This window comes from Pyxicephalus adspersus, chromosome 6, assembly GCF_032062135.1.
Source record: "Pyxicephalus adspersus chromosome 6, UCB_Pads_2.0, whole genome shotgun sequence".
In the NCBI taxonomy this organism is placed as follows: Eukaryota; Metazoa; Chordata; class Amphibia; order Anura; family Pyxicephalidae; genus Pyxicephalus; species Pyxicephalus adspersus.
The window spans coordinates 66,299,177-66,321,266 of NC_092863.1; the positions used below are offsets into that span (position 1 = coordinate 66,299,177).

The 22,090-nt window shown below is 36.2% G+C and overlaps 1 protein-coding gene across 1 annotated transcript in view; it reads right to left on the reverse strand.

The window, feature by feature from the left end:
- Positions 1 to 22,090, reverse strand: part of CAMK4 (calcium/calmodulin dependent protein kinase IV) — an 85,094-nt gene that overhangs the window by 25,485 nt on the left and 37,519 nt on the right. Inside the window, exons 2-5 of the mRNA XM_072416095.1 lie at positions 14,430 to 14,508; positions 9,290 to 9,352; positions 8,135 to 8,217; positions 4,004 to 4,076 (exon numbers count right to left, since the gene is read on the reverse strand). Coding sequence (XP_072272196.1) covers positions 4,004 to 4,076; positions 8,135 to 8,217; positions 9,290 to 9,352; positions 14,430 to 14,508 — 298 coding nt within the window. The remainder of the gene's footprint in view (positions 1 to 4,003; positions 4,077 to 8,134; positions 8,218 to 9,289; positions 9,353 to 14,429; positions 14,509 to 22,090) is intronic.

Sequence of the window (22,090 nt, forward strand, 5' to 3'; positions counted from 1 at the left end):
AGTTCAGGGAATTCAGAGAAAATCTAAATAGAGCAGAGAAGTGTTTACTTTTAAGGTAAGGTTGGAATTATGCTTTATGCAGTGTTTCTCATTCATGTTTTGTAGAATCGTACAGTTCTTCCATAGGTTGCCAGGGGTTTCTTGAGTAATGAGAAGGTACGTTACCAATGACACCTTTGCTAACTGTTAGGGTGACGATCCAGCAATATAAGGGGCATTCACCTACTGACTACCATACCAATGTACTGTGAGCTGTGGATATTGTAATTGTCAGGGGTTACCTAAGACCTAAAACTTATTTCAAGGGTTTGAAAAAGGCTGCTTTAATGCCTAGTACAACAAAGCAGATCCCCTGACATTTTGTGCTTGACTGATCAATATTCCAATCATAAAATTTTTGATCAGAAGTCCTAAAATATTGTATACACATATACAGGATTCTGCTTTTCCGATCATTGTCCCCAGTTTCAAAGCTTTTGGGATGTATTTGACCTTCGCACATGTCCAGTCAGATCAGAACCCCCGAAAATGTGTACTAGCTGTACGCTTCTATATTTTTGTAGGTAATTTAGTAATTCTGTGATTATTGGCTATTGAAACACCTATTACAGAGATAAGGTAAAATGACAATAAAAGCCATTCTGTTTATGCAGGATTCGACATTTGTCTATTTGTAGTTAAAGGTCATTCCAGCAATGTGCTGATTTACTAGAACAACTCCTTCAGAAATTCCACATGGCATTATTGCTTTTGTGTCTAGGATTAAAAAGAAAAAAAAAAGCTAAAATTCTGCAAGCACAAAGTGAATTAATCTAATACATCATTATAATGAGTAGGTAAAGATAGGGCTTTTTAATTGATTGCCTCTATACAGAAACTGGGGACATGGAAGGCACCCTGGCAGGTATAAATAGGCCAAATCACCCACCTACCTTCCTATAAGAATACTTTGCATATAATTAGGTAAATTCAGGATTAGGATTGTTTTGCCTGATAACCAGGCAGAAATCATGTATAGTATGGTGGCCCTAGCTTGAAAATTTCGCAAAGCGCATAACAGTTAAAATTCAAAGAGCCAATTTATCTTTGTTGCTCTGCAGTCCTTGGGGATGCCATACTGCAACCAATTATACTAGAAATGACCACACTGACGACTTGTGGATTCTGTACAGAAAAGTGAAATGTACCTTTTACCTCTATTGAAGTAGACCTAAACCCCAACTAAATTCTATTTAGGTGAAACTGCTTGTAAAGTTTGGTGACCCCAGAGAATGTGGTCATAATGTATAAAGCCTCACACAGATGTCCAATGGATGTCAGAGGATTGGATGTCATTTATTTCCTCCTCATTTCTAACTTCTCACTGCTGCTAATCTACTCTGTTCTCTTTTATCCCATTCATGTCTACCTGTCACTCCAACTTACACCAAATAAGTGTCTAAAGAGTGAGATGGCAGGATAACTTGGTACCCTTTAAAAAAAAAGTTTTTAAAAAGCCAGAAAACAGCTTTCAAAGTTACAAAAGTAAAATGTATGATCTCTGAAGCAGTCCTAATCTCAAAAAACAAAAAGGGACCAGTAGGCAGAGCTAGCTGACAAAAGAGACATGCAATGGTGTAAAATAAGAAAGCCCTGACTCCTAGGCACATATGCTGTGTAGTGTAAAGTTGGGCGGCAGTGTCCATGCAGAGTTACATCATCAGTGGCCATCCACTGGCCAAAGAAGAAGACTGTCTTCTTGGAAGTCCACCATGGATCCATCCACAAAGATGGCACCTTATGTGTATACCTGCTGATTATTGCAGAAGCTTACCACCCAACAATGAGTTTAGCTCCTCTTTAAGTTACTGGGTTAAGGTGTATTTAATCACCTACACTGTACTGAACCAAATTAAACATCATCATGTAAATCCACAATTTGTTAATAGAAAAGAAAGGCAGGAGAGACAGACAAACACAGATAGGTTTTTGAAGTTGAATAGATCAGTTCCAAAAGGTAATGCCTATAATTTAAACCAAGCAAAATATTTGTTTTGTTTTTAATATTGGCTTTAGTTTGATTTAGTTTAAAATACACATACATGAGCTATGTCACAAGCCAAAGGATATTTGTCAATGGTGTCCTGAAACTTAGGCAGCTTTACTACACTGTATAGAAGGACTAGACTGATGATCTGATGACCTGATCACTTCCCTGTACCCAACTTGTGATTGAACAATAAAACAGCAGAAAATGAATAGCTCATCTCTCTGCACTTTCCTAAAATCATTCAAATTCAGATATTTATATTAGATGCATTAAAAAAATATATGCACTGTTTTATTACACAATATTATAGTAATTTGAGTTTTTTTCAATATTGTTAGTGTTTCTAATTTTTTCTCTACTGTATTTATCACACTGATGTAAACAATAAAGATTCCCATAAAACATACGGTTTAATATAAATTTGTTGATCTCACAGTCTAAGAAGGATTTTACTGGGAACCTTTAACAGACGTTGTCTTGGCCTGTTCTCTGCAGCTGTGTGGAATATGAACCAATAAATAAATCGGTTTCTGGATGAAATGTAATAAGACATTTCTCTCTGGGGAAACCGTAATCTCATTTTAGTGATGTTCTTCTAGACTTTTATTTGGCTTACAGGGAAAAGATAGGTTCTTGCTGTAAGTAATTATAAAGTGGGCAATTGGTATAAATACTGATTTGAAAAAGATCGATTTTAATGGATAAATAAACAATACAAAATAATTAGAATCTACATTTAATATGTTCAATGTAAGCTAAACTAATAAAATGTGTTCTTCTTTTTTGGTTTAAAGTGTTCCTGTCACTGCAGAGGCACTGAAACACAAAACAGTCAGAAGCAAAGCAAATCAAATAAATTACAATATAGAACATACACTGTATAACAAATAGAAATTATGCAAAAAAAGTTTTTTCCAACAACATATATTAATACATGTGAAGATTAGCTTATTAGCTTGATTTGGCAGGATCTTCATATCTGTTTGCAGTTGCTATGTAAGCAAAAGGTTTTAATACATTTCCAATGGATTTTCCCATTCCATGTACCCTCATGGAATACTTAACAAAACCAACATGGTGGCCAAGATGGTAACAAACGGGAAGAATTAAAAGATAGAGGAGGATGGAGGCAAATTGTGGAAAAGACCAAACCCCTACGGCTTCTGTGCCAGAAAGAAAAACAAAGAATTGATAATAATATTATAGAAGGGTACAAAGGTAGAGGTCCTCCTTATAACAGTCATAAATATTGCCACCTCCCTATAAAATTATGGACATTTAAAAAAAAGACACAAAGGCCCCTTGGCCTTTCAACTTATGGTGAATTGTCAAAGTAGGGAGTTTAAGTGGCACATCCAAACAGTTGAATTAAAATGTCAAATCAATTATTCAGAAGGTCAATAAAAGCAAATTTAGACATCAAAGTCCAGTGAATCACTGAATACAAAATAAGTACAACAAATAAGGTTACAAGCACCAAAGTGATAGTGATTTTTTTGATATTCAAAAGTACCCGACTTGTTTCGCAGGACTACCTGCTTCTTCAGGGAGAATATCAATAGGAAGCGTATATATAACCTTCAAGTACTTTTTGCGCAACCATACAATCCATACAACACATCACAATCTCTGGGATAGAAGCTTCTGGGCAGATCAGTGAGTCATCAGTTGTATAAGTGAAAATGATCATCCAAAACTTGCATCTGCAGTGAAAGAGGAACCCACATGGCAAGAACAAACGTCTAAGAACCTCCTCTCATCCTCTAAAATAGGTAAGAAGTGGAGTTGGATAAGTCCTGCCTATTTGTTCCATCTTCCAGAGAGGATACAAACCTAACTAACTGCAGAGTAATGTAGCCATAATGATACCCACATTATAAAAAGAATAATATATTATATTTTTATATAACATTCTCTCCTATACTATTTACTATTAACTTACAGTTATACTGAGAGGTTTACAAAATTACTTACTGCAACAGCTTCTAAAATCTGTTTCACAGCATCAGCTGCATCTCGCTCACTGTAATATCCTTTTTCCACAATCCTGTAAAAAACAAGTTATGTCTTAGAATACATCATAAATAATAAGTAAAGGTACTTTAAAATATAATATAGCAACTTCAAACCAGAGACTCACATCAGAAGCACAAACCAACTTCCATGGGAATTGCCGGCTATCGGAGTTCTCAGACTACCTTGGCCTCAACTGACCCTAACCATTTGGAGCAGCTGCACCTCTGACAAAGCTGTCTGCTCTTATTAATGTGCCAACTTATCAATTACTTGCAGAAAAAAGTGAATTTTGACATTTAAATTGTGGATGGATGTCTATATATAAATGTTATTTATTATATTCTAATATATATATATATGTATATATATATATATATATATATATTGGATAGTATAGAGTATTAGAGTAAAGTATTAGATAATATAGTAGTAGATAGCTTTAGTATTGTTTCCTTTGCTTTTAAAACATTATGTATAGGAAATGAAAAATGTAACTAATATAATGTGAACATACCCTACTCAAAAGTATGTTTGGGGGAGAATTATAGTGTTTTAGGCTTCTTTTAACTTGTTTTGTTAAGTACATTTTATATTGTTGTAAAAAACAAATGTTGGTATGGTCTTTAACAAAAAAAAACATTGAACAATTAATAGGAACATAGGCTGCCATTAAATCCTAATGGGTAAAGTGTAAGCCGCATTCTCTATTTTGGTATTATATTTTAATATGATATCAAATTGGAATCCCTAAGGTACCCAACAACAGAATACAACTCCAAACTTTATTTGGTGCAATATTCTGTTGAGAAAGCTTGGAGAAATTGTCATTTTTAATATATAGATGAGTGTAAAAGAAATGGATTTTCCAGTAATGTTGGAAATCATTTCTATGATAAAGTCCCTAAACAAAATTAAAAAGTGCCCAAAGCGCGTTACCATAACCATTGTACTGGGGTTAGGACAGTGGTGGAACTGAGCAACAGGAAAGCTTAAGAGAGACAGGTTTAACTCTGATAAGTAAGTAAAGTAAAGTAGGAAACTTTGAATAGGCAAAATGACAGTTTCTTTACATTTACTATAAGTAATTACAGTTCACAGTACCTTATTATAATGATTTTACTACCTACAAAAGCCCTACGCATATTATCTTATTATCTTAAAAGAGCAAGTGGACACATCCAATATTGGACAAAAGTAAGCATATCGGTATTTTGGTCTTCCTCAATGACATTCAAGTGGTTAGAGCCAGATACATTTCAATTAAATTGCTTAGTGGAGCACTTTGACTGCTCAGTATGAGGCTGATAATGTACATTTTATGGCAATCAGTCACTCATGAAAGATAAGAAGCATGTTGATTAAAGGCAGTGTACTTCCACTAAAGCACTGCTGATTACACAGCGATTGCCCTGGGTAGAGATGCTTTCAGATACCAAGAAACATCAAATGTTTATTTTAATAGTATGATAATGTGTCATAAATACTAAACTCTGCTAAAGATTCTAATAGCCTTATTAAAAAAAAATGTTAAATCGATCTTAACAAACCGTTAACGCTTTGTAATCTGGCGTTATACCGGCATAAACATGATTTACCACTGCACGTGCCTGCTGAGGCTACAAGTCTTGACGTTCAGTAATGACTGTCACTAACCAGCATGTGTAGGACGGTAAATTGGTATTCTGTATTTTTAGCAGTATTACAACATTAGCCACATACAGAATCTATTATATTAATTTGGGTTTAGAAAGGTTAGAACCACTTGTGTAAAGCTCTGACTACACATTTACACATTCTCTCCACTCTACTCTACACTCAGCTCTACACATTTCATGTTCACAGGCCCACAAAATGTGCTTGTAAGCATAAAGTATGTACCCTGTGACGTTTAATAAAATTAAGAAAATAGCTTTCCGCAAGACACTAGACCGGTGCACAGTCATTGTGAATTGGTGTTAGAGATTCACAGTTAAAAGTTTCACCTGGCAGTTTTCCTGATATTTATCATTATGATTCCCTATTTACTATTATATAGTCAGATTGTGATGTATATGGTGAGCTTACCACATACAAATCCATTAGATTTTTCAGTTTTAAACTTCACGTTGAACTTAAGGGCGTGAAGGCTTCCCCAACCCTATTTTCGGTTTTCTATTTTCTGTTAAGATTTTTGGGGGAAGCCTTTACGTCCTTAAGTTCATCATGAGGTCTAAAACTGAAAAGGTATTGGATTTGGATGTAGTAAATTTACTGTGGAAGTAGGATGAATTCTATTACTTTGGTACCACGAGCACTAGGATGTGTTTGCAGCAATGAATCCCAACACAAGAAAATATATTTACATCAATGATTGTTAATCTGCCCAATTGGTGAGCCCTGTGTAAAAATGGTGTAGCAGTTTTGCACAGTGCACCACAATGTAACATGCCATTTCCTATTGTAACATGCTATGGTGCATAGACATTCAATGCAATTGGAGGGTTTTATTTTCTGCAGTCCATCTGCAGCCAAAGAGGATAAAGAGAACAATAAATAAATTAAAAATGCAGTGGCTGGAAATGCATCTAACAACCACCAGCCATTAAGAATTGTTACTAATCTAATGCATTGCAATGCCTGTATTAACACAGACAATTTCGTTGTTTTACATATCTATAGTGTTGTAAACTATATGCAACGGCCTATCATAACTGTACAGATCAACAAACAAGAGAAAGAAGAGATGGTTTCATGTTGAAATATAAGGAGCCCTCCAAGTCTCAGGATTTTTGCTCCTTTTACAGTTTATTTTATAGGATTTTTAATAATTTTTGACTGGCTGGGTATTGAAAGTGAGCAGCACAGGCAAGCTAATGCCAAGACACTCCAAAAATAAGGCTGACAACACACTATATTATATATAATATAAGTAAACTTGAGATGTGCGCACACTGTTTAATGAGCACCAATAGACAGACACATGTGGACAATTTCAAGTCAACACCTTGGTGTAGACATCCTTCATGTTGAAATATCAGCAATACAGAACCAGGAAAAGAAATGTCACTATACTATAATATTAGTACTACATTATGCTTTGCTGAAACTGCACTTTCTGTCATGATACAGAGGGTATTTTCATGTTTGTTCATCAATCTATTCCCTATTGCCGTGTGGATGCTCGGGAGTTACTTTATTCCAGCCTGGCCAGTTAGGATGACCAAAGATTCTGAACCTGTACAAAGATCAAGATTCCATCACCTCCAATTGAGGGAGGAAAGGTGAGTGTACTGAAAAATCAGGCAAGTAAAATCAGTTTATTGCGGAGCCATTAAACCACATTAGCAAAAGGTGTCAGGATAGAGATAACTGTGTCCTATTGCAATTCATTACGTTTAGGATGCTCAACCAAGATGTCATGGTACTTACCTTGCAAGATTGAACTATTACTCTTTATTATAGGTCAATTGTTTTTCTGTCTAGGTAGAGACTACCCCTTATGATGTCCAATGATATTTTTACAAACAATTAAACCTTCACAAATTGCCAAAAAAACAAACTTTTTCCTCTTGTATTGCTTTTCTTTAAATACACAAAAACTAAGACATACAGACTCTGATCAGTGACTCAAAAAGACAGTTGAGATGTATTCTCTCTGAAATCATTAATTTCCCAATTTCTATTATAAATCTGGTATTTTATAGACGAACTTTAGCTCATGTTATTTTTGTTAATCTTTGGATGACATGTATAGGAATATGTAAGTGTGTAACGTATGAATGTACCATCACACAAGAAACATATCTGGTTTACTTTATCATCTAATATTGATATCCAGACATCGTTGTCAGGCTGGAGGGGGAAACAAGATATTTCTATTAAACTGAGGACAGTATATTACAAAGCTCATAACTAACAAGGGAAATGATGACATAGGCATAAAACAGTGCTGGAGGTGTCTGAGCCTCAGGGTCTTATGTTAATGCACAGCAATTTATTTGAATTGCAGAAGTTAACATGTCTATAAAAAGGGCATTCGATGGCATTTTTGTGTACCAGTGTTTTAGTACAACCATCAAGTTCTGCTCCGCCATTTTATTCACTACTCACCTGTCAAATAGTTCTCCTCCCGTCACTAGCTCAAGAACAAGACTAATTTCTGTAGGGGTTTCAAAAATCTCCTTCAATTTGATCTGTGGGTAAAGGATAATAATTTTAACGTTTTTGATATGATTTGATAACACAATCATAACAGCCAAGTATTTAATTTGACATATTTTATTTAACAAAGCATCTGTTAAAAAGTACTTTTCTCAATGCCAAAAGCAGCCAAGCCAAATCTCCCAGCCCAGTATTGATGAATGAGCAGTTATATTTCCTGCTATACTACACTGTAAATACTGATCATTACAGAAAGCAAATAAAAGAAACTCTGTCATATTGAAGGTATGTTCACGGTATAGTATAATTTATTTTCTCTTTGTAAGAGGGGAGACATTTGTGATCAAACAGTGGTTGTAGTTGTAAAACAATATCTGTGTCAGGAGGTCAAAGAACTGATCCCTTGTGTTACTGCAAACTAACTGTGGTCATTTTTTCTCCCTTTACACCTGCAAAGTGCCATTCACTAACCAACAAAACACTTGCAAGGGGCATAAGTCCCATAAAAACCCAGGGGCAAAACTTTCTTTCTTTTCTGGCTGTGAACAGAATCTGATTATCAATTATATGACTACAATCCTAATATTATAATATACCTACATAAAAAAACATTTTATACAATGTAACTATTTATCAATTCATGTTGATCGTCCTTTGGTACCGTGTTCAGCTTTTCACAGCAGTAGGATATGCCTGTAATTCCCTGCTGAGTACTGGTTAGGGTTTTATTCATTTCATGCTCTATCCAAAACAAAAAATGATATAAATAAAAGTTTGACTTTGAAGTGAGCCTATACTTTAGAAATACCACTTCCCTAAATAAAAGGCCTCCAGTATTACAAACATTAGTAAGATACTAATGCCAGTGAAAGTTCTCATTTATCCATGATTGTGCAGTCTCTGTTAGAGCAACCCACAACCATGCTGTTGGTTAACCTTAAGCTGATCATAGAGAGATTACAAAGATTGCAATAAGTGGCTGTCTAAAATAGTGTACAACAAAAATTTATAAAAAAAAAATGCTCTTTCCAAGAGATGAATAGGAATATTCGAAATTATTATTAGTTAGTTAGTTATATAACACAAATTTTTTTAAATACTTACAATATTTGGATGTGAAAGGCGTAAAAGTACACCAATTTCTGTCCGTACTATTTTCTTGTCTACCTAAAGAGATAAAGAAAAATGTAAGCCAACTTGTAATACTCAGTAAAAACAATGACAATCGCTTGACTGCCAGCTTGTGACAATCACAAAAAAAACAGAATCCCAGTATAACAACATTCTGAGCATCCAATGGTGGAACAGAACTACAACAGAACTCAGCCCAAATCAAACATTAATGTTTTTACTTAATATCAATACATCTTTAAACCAGGATTCACACAGTTTTGCATAATATTACCTACTTTCTATAATCATGGACCCAACCCAAGTCCATGAATAGATTGCGAAAGGAGAAGCAAAACAACTTGCCTGTTACTCTGCTTTCTTAAATGTTTCTTGGGAGCGCATGCACTGATTGGCACTTGTACTACTTCTTCCTCTTACATTTCATCTCTGCTATATAAGGGTCTGAACGCTTTCATTTACGGATAGAGTACAGTGCTGCATTCATTTGAAACTTTTATATCTGCCCAGAGTTCAGCTTAAACTATAGAGTATATCTATTACACTTAAAATAATTGCAACATTTTGCATTTTAAGTAATATTTTGTCAAATTGTTTACTTTTAAAAGCAATAGAAATGTTGTGGTTTCTTTAGGAGTTAAACATGGAATCAATAAAGTAAACTTAAAGGTGTAAAATAAACCTTTCAGCACCCAGTATTTGTATGAAATATGCACTAGATTTATTTAACACTAAACCCCCTTGTATCCTTCCCCTGCAACACGCAGTATCAATATGATCCAGAAGTCATCTTAGGGTGTCTATGAACATTAGGCAGCAAGCAGAATCTCTAGAAAATGACTTTTGGCTGGCTTTTTTTTATCATAGCATTGTAGCATACATACATAGATTTTACATACATAGCATATGTAGCATTTCAAAAAACAAAAACAAAAAAACATTCTATGATGTCTATGTATACTGCCAGTGCCCAGTTTGCATGCACGCTACTGTTGCCCTCAGTGTGCATGTGTCCTGTGCCAGCCCAATCCATGCTTTTAATATAAGGATGATGGCCACTCTGCAGACTGAAGATAAAACAAGAATGCTAAGCTAGTGCTCTGTTTAGTTTATTAGTCTTCAGAACTATTGTGATAAACCCGGCTTGGACAGGCCTGCCACTAAAAAACTATGCCCCTTAAACTGCCAATATGTTGATCACACCTCCAACTGATCATGGCATCGATTTCAGCATTGTACCCCTAATTTACTTCCCTAAAACAAAATCTCACAAAGGCTTACAAAGGAATTATTATTCTCAAGAATAAAGGATGTATGAATACATGTTACATATTATGTGAGGTTTAGCTGATATTCTTACGCATATGTCATTCATAAATATATATATATATATATATATATATATATATATATATATATATATTTATTTAAAGAAATCACTCCAGGTATAAATAGCAAGCATATATAACTGCATACATGTTTAAAATGGCAATATTTAGCTAAATGAGCAATTTAAAATGAAATAAGCTGAATACTTTTCTTTATCAAGAAAACGGTCTTTGTTGTTCCTGATTAGTGTAGCACAAGGAGGATGAATAATACAGTCTTCATGCTGTTTCCAGCTTGCTGTGAGATCAGAATTACAATTGCACTGGATAGCTTACAAACTAGAGCAAGCAAAAATGATTTGAGAACAAAAGTACAATTTTTTCCTAAGGTACAATGTTTTTCATTTCTATTACTAAAAAGCCTCCAGCTGCTTTTCATTTTGCATTACATGCCATTATTTTACAGTCTTAGAAACTGTTATCAGAACAGATCTCCAATTTTTCGGCAGTTGAAATAATAAAGCTAACTAAAAAGAGACAAGCTGTTTCTATGTAATTTACTTGATTTAGAGATATACACAATTCAATTGATATAACTAAGAAAAGGTTTGGCCACAGCCTATTATAACATTATGTAGTTCTCAGGTTTTATAGCAGCCCACATTTGCAAGGTAGAAAAAACATAAATTAATTACAAGTATTTACCGTAATTTTGCTTTCCTGACTTTTCTCCATGGCATCACATAGGTAAGTTGATGCCTTTCTCTAATTAATTATTTTTAGATCATATATCAAAAAATCCCTGCCCCAATGCAGGGGAAGTATTCTGTCACAATCTATTACTCCCAAACTGGACAAACACAGTGTTATGTCATGGAGAAAGGTAATTTATTTAAATTTTTCAACTTCTCCATGGCATCACGCTAACTAAAATTAAGGTGGTACATGCTTCCACAAGGCTAATAATGTATGTTAGCTGAGGATAACAGATTTGCCACAATGCCTCCCAAAAAGTGTCTATGCTTCAAGCAATATGGGCAGTCACCCCTTCCACAATCAGCAAAGCTCTAGCCTATAACTCAGGAGCTAGTGCCCATTTATTGTAGTGTGAATGTGTATTCCAGCTGAAATATAGTTTTGCAGAGATTGCAGAAATTCTTTACATATTCTGCTGAGTCTTGGAGATTATGGAAAACACCTTGTGTTCCTAAACCTAATCCAGTTTTTTATTACATACACCACTGTCCCCCCCATGGTGTCTATTTGTAGTAGGATTGACTGATTTCTTAGTTAACATATAAACTGCACACAATATCACTCCCCATTTAATGTTGGATACACAGTTTGCTATACTAAAGTTCCATACACCCTGGGCTACCTTATCTGTCATCGTGTTTCCCACCGTCTCCTGCTGGTGTCCATGGTGTTAGCAATCCAAGACATGGGTTAGAGTGAGTAACAAATTTTATATTTTGAAATTCTGAGCCAGCCACAAACTTGTTTGGGGGATTTCTGCGAAAGCATCAGGTATGATATAACACCACTGTTCTGTGCAACCAAAAGTCCATTAAGGCCACTACTCAGACTTGCTAAAATTGGCACACTCTTATCCCACTGGGCAAGACTGGGCAGGCACACATTCAAATGTCTTTAGGATTCTTTTGGAGGCTTGAAATGCCTCCCCAAAGGGATAATGAATGGACTTTGCATTTGAACTCATGATTAGGTCCATATACTCTCACATCCCTACCTCTTTGAAATGGAAAGTAGCTATTACAGAATTCTGTGCTCGAATGTGCTGGTTTTAAGAAATCAGACTGGACTCTCCCCCTAATGATTTTGGAATTGTTGCATTTAACTCGTTCCTAAATAGGAATTTTTCCTTCTAGTGTATTGCTATTACTATCATCTGCTATTAGATTTGGATGTGCAATCTACAGCCTGGGCCATAACATTTTTTCTGCTGTGACTGCACCCAATAGGGAACGTGACAATGTTCAAATTATATCAATCACCAACTCTCTGACAAAATCAAAAGACAATTTAAACTATTACAGAGAGAGGACAATCAGGCTAGTATCTTCTCCACATGCTGCTGCTGTCTCCAAGCTGTATAACCAGAGTATGAGTGCCTTGGCTACATCTGTCAGTATCATTTATTAACAATGTGACACTGGAGAAGAAATTTCTGTTCCTTTTTATGTTAATGCCAACAAGCATCTTAGAACGTAGGTTTGAACATCAGCGTTATCACAGAGACAACTCTTCTTTTTCTCTTGCTGTCTCCTAAAGGCAGGATATACCAATTATGACCTCATTGTTCTACATCCAGAACATTTCTTGCAGAGAAATACCATGATGAGAAAGACCTTTATTTGTGGTGCCTAGACTGGTCTAAAGTTGATTGTGATCTACCTTAGGAATCCTCTCTCTGGATGAGTTTTTGTGGTGCTGACTGAGTAGAAATTCAAGATTGTAGCCCCTACGTGTTCAAAATGACGAATACTATCCCTTTGTTGCTCCATACCTTTCGAGTTCTAGGTACTCATATTCGTACTCATACTACTCCCTACTTCTCCATAAGAGTCATCTAAAGTTAAGCCAGCAGCATGTCTTCTACTTGCAGTATGTCTCATTGAGTCCCAGAAAAAGAGAATAATGCTCTCAGACACTCTCCTAGGAGCTCAAGCACTAAATTTTCCGGTGACAAAGCCTAGAAATTAAGCCAGCATTGTGAATGCACTGCCCAATTTCTTACACAAATCTTAGTTGTAAGAAATACTAAAGGGAGCTGTACCTGACAGAGGTCTTTACCCTTCCCTATCCAAACCAAAAAATGTTACCTATTCATACATTTTAAAAGCCATCTTCCCATTTAGGCCTCCAGATGCATATATACGAGGGGGTGCTGAGAAGTTCCTGGCTTTGCCCAAAAAGAAGAGAGCCAGAGTTATGAAATAACACATTTATTCAACATATTCCCCCCTGAGACTGATGCACTTAGTACAGCGTAGTTGCTTTTCTACACCTTTCAAATAAAAGTCTTGATTGGGCTGCAAACCAGCTCTCAGCAGCATCTTTGATGTCAGAAATGTCCTCAAAACATTGCCCCTTCAGGTGTTTCTTTAAAGTCAGGAACAGATATTAGTCTGAAGGGGCCAGGTCAGGTGAGTAGGGGGGGGTGGTGGACCAATTGCAAACCCAGGGTGTTCAATTTGGCAGCCACAACTTTGGACGTGTGCACAGGTGCATTGTCCTGCAAAAAAAGGATCCCTTTGGTCAACTTTCCATGGCGTTTTATGTTATTTGCCTTCGTCAGCTGGTCCAGGAGGTTAGCATTATACTGATTGGTGATACTAGAGCCCTGTGGTAGGTAGTCCACCAACAGAATACCGTCTTTGTCCCAGAAAATGGACCCATGACTTTTTTAGCCGATTTCTGGGTCCAGAACTTCTTCGGCCGCGGGGACCTGCTACTTGGTATTTAAGTAAATCCACTGTTTTTCTCTGCATATGGAAAAATTACTAGATTCCTAAAAGGACAATACTTGTACTAAAGGTAATATTCTGACCACTATGGGGGATATTCTTCCCACTGGCAACGAATGCAATTCAAATTTTCCCCATTGATTGATTTTGAATGGGAAATGATTGAGGCTGAATGGGTAATATTTATTTGTGAATGTTAAGATCAAATTTGAAACAACAGCATAGAAAAATATATTTACAAGTAATGTTAACAAAATGATTACAATATTCTTCCATTGAGTAAAATTGTCAACTTACAGTTTTCTTCAGCATTTTGACAGCAAAAGGCTTCTGAGTTCCTTTTTGTCTGCATCTGTATACAACAGATGTTGCCCCCCTAGAAAAAGAGAAATGTTTCAACTGTTATTGTTCCAAATTATTCTAGCTTGTATATGCACACTTAACATTTTAATTAAGAACATTTGTAAGCATAATATTCCTATTTACATTTTGGTCTAGTAGTTATTTATTTCCAGATTGATTTTCTGACAGATTCAGAAACTTAAAGCTTAGGAGCACATTGTTAAAATTTTCCTATTTAAACTACCATATTTTTTGCAGTATAAGACGCACTTTTTCTTCCCCAAAACTGGGGGTAAAAGTTAGTGCGTCCTATACGACAAAGGTGTGATAAAATAACTAAAATAATATACTCACCCGATACCCGATCCTGCGTGTGTCTCTGGCTGCAGCAGCGTCTGTCTCCTCTTCTCTCTGGCAGCAGCACGTGTCTTCTCCTGTCTGTAAAGCAGAGCGAAAGAAGCCGGCACAGCGCCACCTGCTGTTCCCTGTCCTAACTGCCGTACAGTGGAAAAAAAGCACAGAGTGATCAGAAGGGGATTTTGAATGACAGAGTGATCAGAATGGTAATTTGAATGACACAGAGTGATCAGAAAGGGAATTTGAAAGGCATAGAGTAATCAGAAAGGGAATTTGAATGGCACATGAGTGATCAGAAGGGAAATACCGGTATGAATGGCACATGAGTGATCAGAAGGGGAATAATCTTTCAGAATCTTTTTTTCTAGATTTTTCCTTTAAAATTGGGTGCGTCTTATATTCCGGAGTGTCTTATAGGGCGAAAAATACGGTATTTAAAAATGTATATATATATATTTTTGAAACTGTACAGTGTTCTCCCCAGCCCCTTTTAGCCGGGTGCACCACCCGGCACTTTTCGGTGACCACCTGGGTGGTTTTGTGTTGGGTCACAATACAGGGGCTGCCACTGGCCTACAATTTCTTACCACCCGGCTTGAAAAAACTTCTGGCTTGAACACTGCTGTACTTTACACTATTAAACAAAATGTATAAATAACAAAAAATACATGTAACAAATTTATATATAGCGTGATTCCAGTAAAAAAAGTAGAATCACCACCAGGATCAAAGTATTCAAAAGTTGCATATTTTCTGCCTCCTTTGTACGGACACTTTAGTCTGACATCCTTCCAGCAACATAAAGTTCAGTCTGTCTACCTTGTGGACAACAACCAAAGACTGTGCTGCTGCATTCTAATATTGTGCATTAGTCTATTGCGGTAACAGTATGCATGTCTTTATTTTGCTTTCCTAATGCTGGAAGATCCAACAATAAGGAAACCTTAAATGTAAAGGGAAATTGCAGTGTTTTTAATGGAATTTAATTTTAAATATGGTCTTGTAATGTTAAACTGAAAGCAGTTTTGGGTGTAATCTTTTCATGTTCGGATGTTGATCTATTTGTTTGGGTGGAATATTTTATATTGTGGATTTTTGCTGTAGTATCTAATGATATATCCAGTGATTTATTCATCATCCCTGCACAATAGCTGATGTGTCTTTCAAATAAAATAAGGTGAAACCCAATACATTTAAAAAAAAATGGCGAAGGAGGAAACCAGTTATATATCTATGACAGGTTATCTGACCATGCTTTCTAGCTATCACAGAATAGCTGCAGCTTTATGCAGAAACGAGACTGCAGGCTCTACATGGCTTCTTGTAATAATAAATGACATGTGAAATGCAGGGACAGCATGGAGCAAACACTGCGGTATCTTGCAGAGAGTGATTGCTGTATCTGCTCAGCGTTTCAATTGGCCCATCATAGGAAGACGGATGAAATTGTATTCCTGCAGAGGAACAGTAAACTACTACTGCGCAAGAAGAGGTGTCTATGATTGGCTTTTAAAATAAAATAAGATTCAAGGTTCCCTAACATAAAGTGGATTGCTTAAATTGTTACAAGAAATAAAGTCACCAGCTACTTGTTAAACTGATTCAGCTGACACTGACAAGAAGGGAAGCCTTCATTTCTGTTACAAAAAAAATTACATCCTAAGTATTCTGTTGTTCAGGAGGTGGACTTGATAATGGACCAATGTGCCGCCGATGCACACATTCATCTCACTTTTTCACAAATTGAACCATTTACTTAACAATACTGAAGTCATTTCTTTCTTGACATTTAGCAAATTTCTACCTTGAAGAATGATTACATCCATTTCATTCTAAAGATAAAGATAGGACACTTATTTTCAGCTGCAAATATCGAATTTGTAGGCTAAGAGTGTTTTTTTTTTAACATAGCTTGTTGTAACACTAAAAGATGTGCAATGAGTTCACTTGCAATCTACATGGAAACAAGTACATGTATTTTACCATTATTTTGTAGGAAATGCATAGTAACTATGGTGCATTTTATTAAATGCCTATCTACTGCTATGCATTAGAAGATACACATCCCACATAAATGTATAACATGCTTAGTTCTTTAAAGTGCACTGCATGGCACATGAACAGCCATGTGTTACACTGGAGTATATTGGTAAGGTGAAATTGAGGTGCAATTTACAATGAATGGTAACCCAGCACACCAACGTATGCCCTGGACATTGCCATGCATAGCAATGGCACAAATGTTTCTACAAACAAACACATGCTTTTACACCTCCCCTTGCCCTTTTTCTGTAGTCATTCTTCTTTATGAGGGTTATGACTACAGCATGGTTACTGAAAAGCAGAGGATGCTGTATACAGTTACTAAGGGCTAAGAATACCACACACAGAAAGGTTACTAAAAGCTAAGAATGTTGAACATTGAGTAGATACGAAGGATTAAGGATGCTGAACACTAAGAAGCATACTTAGTAAAGGCTAAGTGTATCATACACAGCATAGTTACTACACAATCTAACTTACTAAAAATACATACACAACCTGGTTACAAACGGCTAAGGATGCCACACAGCCTGCTTACAATGGTCTAGAGATGCCACACATATCATGGTTACAAAAAGCTGAGAATGCCACACATAGCTTTGTTACTAACACTGTCACAAATGCTCTGATCACCAATGGCTAAGGGTGCCACATACAGCCTGCTTATAAAGAGCTAAGGATATCACATATGGCAAGGTTTATAAGGACTAAGGGTGCTGCAAACTTGTATACAGCATATAAATAATGAGTATCTTTATTTTGTTTGCTGTAACCCACAAACAATGGGTTCAGTTTTATCCCCCCTCCTGCTACATAATAATACCGAGAATTCCAAATGTTGCATGATATTTTGTTTAAGTCATTTGACTCTTTATTACAAATTGAACGCTGCATGTGTTTATGCTCCATTCTCACAAAGCACTACTTTTTCTGTTATACAGCTGTTTGTGCAGAAAACTGTATTCAGCTTCAAAGAGCCAAATATCCCACTCTAGAACCTGGAACATTATCACGTGTTCTGTCCTGTACAGAAGTTTTCCAGTTTTTAAATAATTTTGCACAAGATGGGCAGCATGGTTGGCTCAGTGGTTAGCATTCTGGCCTTTGCAGGGCTAGTTCTTAGGTTCAAATCACAGGCCAGGACACTATCTGCAAGAAATTCATTCTCCCCAAGTTTGTGTGGATTTCTTCTGGGTACTACCGTTTCCTCCCAAACATACGCAGTTAGAATAATTTGTATTCAAAATGGCTCCAAAAAATTGACCTTATACTATGTTAATGACATATGACTATGATAGGGACATTAGATTGTGAACCCCTTTGGGGGATAGTTAGTGCTAAGACTTTGAACTTTTGTATAGTGCTGTGTAATATGTTGGTGCTATATAAATACTAGTTAATATTAATTGCACAGTTTTTAAAACTGCATATAGTACTGATTACAATTTCACCTTCTCACTACTTTCTTTCAAACAGAGCATACGAAATGAAAGAGCAGCTACAGGAAAAAAGCTTTTTGCATTGTGCATTCACTACTGAATTTGTTGTTTTATGAGTTCTCCTTTAACATCATTGCATATCGAAGAGACAGATTACAAGCGTTTAATGGCAGATCCTATAAAATTTTCCTCTCATTCTCAGGGGAGAATGGGCCTTCTCTTTCTCATAGAAATGTAACTGTGGTTCCAGGAAATGAAGTTTAATGAGATGACAACATTTGCAGAAGAATTGTAGAAACATACAGTAGCTGCTTTAGAAATATGCCACTCCAATTAGTGCTTTTAATCCCTTTCATTGGTTGCCTCCCATTCATTCAGACATGCTGTCATAGTAGTCAAACCTTTCCTCCACTCAGTAAGTGCCATAAATCTTTTTCTCCGTATGGGATTGTATACTTCTGACAGCACTGCGTTATTCAGCCATATGATTTGAGTTGCAAAGACAGTTATTGTTACCAATTCAATAACTCTCCTACAGGAGGAAGTGAAGAGAATTACATATAATCAGCAGAATCAAAAAACTGTCAAGACATAAAACAGAAGTCAGTACTAAAGTTGTCAGGTTTTTGTTTTACAAATAACATTTTTCAAATACCAATATAATAAATGTGTTACTTTCCCCTGTCTATTTCTCCCAATTTCAAGTTTACTGGCATTACAATACTAGCCTATGATAAGGTCATACATTGTGGTTACAGATCTGACCAACACAAGTAATTATGGTGAGTCCATGAATCACAAAATTAGCTAAACAGAAATATTTTGGTAGCCAGAACAGTTCACATATATGTTTTGTATCTCTGAAGACATGCTGTCATAGTGACACTTTATCTGATGGGGCCAAAATCTAACATCCCCTCCATTAGCAAGATAAGCAGCCTCAGTTTTACGTGGATTTTTCGAGCAACAAGGACCAAACCCATCTACTGGTGCCAGTAGATGAGTACATTTTATAAACCTGACCTAAATATTATGGTGGCCATAGAGGAGCAGTTCTCCCCCTGAGCACCGATGAACACATTATGGTGGGCAGTTATCCTATACCCCTTAAAATGACCTATACATTATGGTGGGCAATGATGGACAGATATCTTCCCCGGAACAAGAGAAAATTTGCTCCCTGTTCATGTCCTCGTGACTATTGCCAAAAAAGCAAAAGATGATGGGAAATCCAACTTTTTTAAATTTTTCTTTTAATTTCTTCCCCTGGATTGAAAGGAAATTTCCCCAAAGAAAAAACAGAATGAAGAATAAAGGGGGTTTAAAACTGTCCTATTATATTCAAAGCTTTATCATTTCTATGATGTAAAAGGAGAGTAAAAATAGTAGGAACTGGAAAAAACAATGCCTTATTCTTGGCTTTAGGTTTGCAGCGTCTAGATGGTGACAGGGACGAGTCACTTTAAGTACTTATTGGCTGTAGCTTGGCCTCCCCCCAGTCTGTGCATAGGTGCATCCCTGCATAATAAGCTAAGATATAAATATCTACATTGTCAACCATCAACTGTCATAAGCTCCTATTGAGAACCAAACAAATGGAATTACACGTTTTATTAAACAAAACTTAAAGTGTAATCTATCACACTTTATATTTAGCTATTTCTCGGCTAAAGTATCTCACTTACCAAACAGATTTGTCATGTTGAAAATAATGATCCAGCTGCTGTATTATGAATTTGCATAACTGAAAATTCAACTTGTTGGGATTTGCAGATGAAATGTGTCTACTGAAATGCTTTTCAGTTAGTCTATTATAAATTCACATCTGTATCTGAACATCAAAATAACCCATTTACCAATCAATTTACACATTCATTCATTCATTCATGCAACACATACCCAGCACTCCCAGCTTTATTTAAAATACAAACACAATATATTTTATATATATATATTCACCTGCAAACATGAACTGTGAACAAATTAAACATGGCATTATTTATATTATATTTAAACAATTAGGAAATAAATTTAGTGTCAATTTTAGAGGGGTGAAATTTCAACGTGGTCAAACTTGACTTGAACATACAACTTTAAAATTTGACTTGTCAAATGTTTCAGTACACTTCAACTTTTCAACAATTATGACTTTTTTCCTATGGCTGCTGTAAATGCAAAGCCCCTGAACATGGTATTATCACCAAAACCGTTAAATTTCTAAAAAAAAAAAACAACACACATATATAACAAATTCCAGTTTCCATTGATGTGATTGTCCAATCAAAACAAATACCACTAAAATGACAGATATACTTCTGCCATAAACGCAGTGTGAATAAAACTTATAGTCCAACCAGAAACAAATTACTGAAAACACAGTTGTGGTCACACACCATTCTTTCTCTTTATAATTCTGGAATGGTGAATGTTATAATTTAAAGCAGTTCCTGGGGCTCCCCCAACACATTTTAAGTAATTGCTGGCATTCAAAATATATCTAAATGCACATTTTACTTACCTAATGTTCCAAGCCCAAATTTTCTTTCTTCTTCTGTTTACATTAGAGTCCTTAAGGTGTCCACATCACTTCCAACCTTGATGTGGACACTTCCTATTGGCTTTGAAGTGGTGGGATCCTATCAAGATCGAAAGAGAGACTTTGTATTGGTGACATCAGCACAAGGCTAATGGACGGTGGGGACACATCGTCAGCACAGAATTAGCATTCCCTTACACCCGGAAATGGTGCCCATGAAGTACCCAGGTGTTAGCCTTAAAGTGGACCTAAACTGGAAAAACCAAAATCCACCAAGAGGAAGTACTAACTGGCAAAAGTAACATCAATGCCCCTTTTGTCAAAAAAACTAACTCCTCGGTTCCTGGTAGCTTTTTGTATCAGCTCTAAACTGTACACCGCATACGCCATGTAGGCTGAAACTTGGCTCCCCGCTCCGCGCAGTCACTGGGGATAATGTAACTCCTGCGCACTCTAGCAGTTACATCATTCAATGAGTAAGGAGGATTATCATCTCATGGAAGTCACGGAGCCGACAATGAAGGTGGTAGCTCTGTACGATGCAGCAATGACCTGGTCGCTGCAGAATGACTGCACACAGGTAAGTATGTGCCATAATCAGCAACTATGCTGTTCAATGCAATTAGCTGCATAGTGAATTTCTAATGGTTTAACACATTGCACTGCAGCGATGTTAGGGCAATGGTATGATTGCTGAGGATGTTAGAAAAATGTCTAACTCATTATCTATTCCATGACTTATGTTGGGCTTTAAATCATCCCCTCCAGGTATTACATATGAAATTGGTTATTTCTGTGTATACTTCTATATGTTTATATGTGAAGAGAATAAGGACAATGTTCTTCTTTCTGTATCACAAGATACATAAAAATGATGATCAGGTAAAACAGCAGCAAATCTTCCAGTGAAAGCAGTCTGGCACTCCGAGATGTGTAATTTAACACAAGTAGCAAGTACTACAGGCAAGGGTTATTTCTGTCAATATGACAATAACTATCTGCTGCAGATCTTTAGCACTGGAGACTGCTTCAAATTATACAGTAAGTGTACAAGACTTCACTGAGAAAGCAACGGGATCAATGTAGGACACAAAAAAAACCCATTTATTTGGATTGCCATTAAAGTCCATCTATAGCCTTTTCTAGTGATGGATACAATGGGCCTGATTTATTAAAGCTCTCCAAGGCTGGAGAGAATACACTTTCACCAGTGAAGCTGGGTGATCAAGCAAACCTGGAAT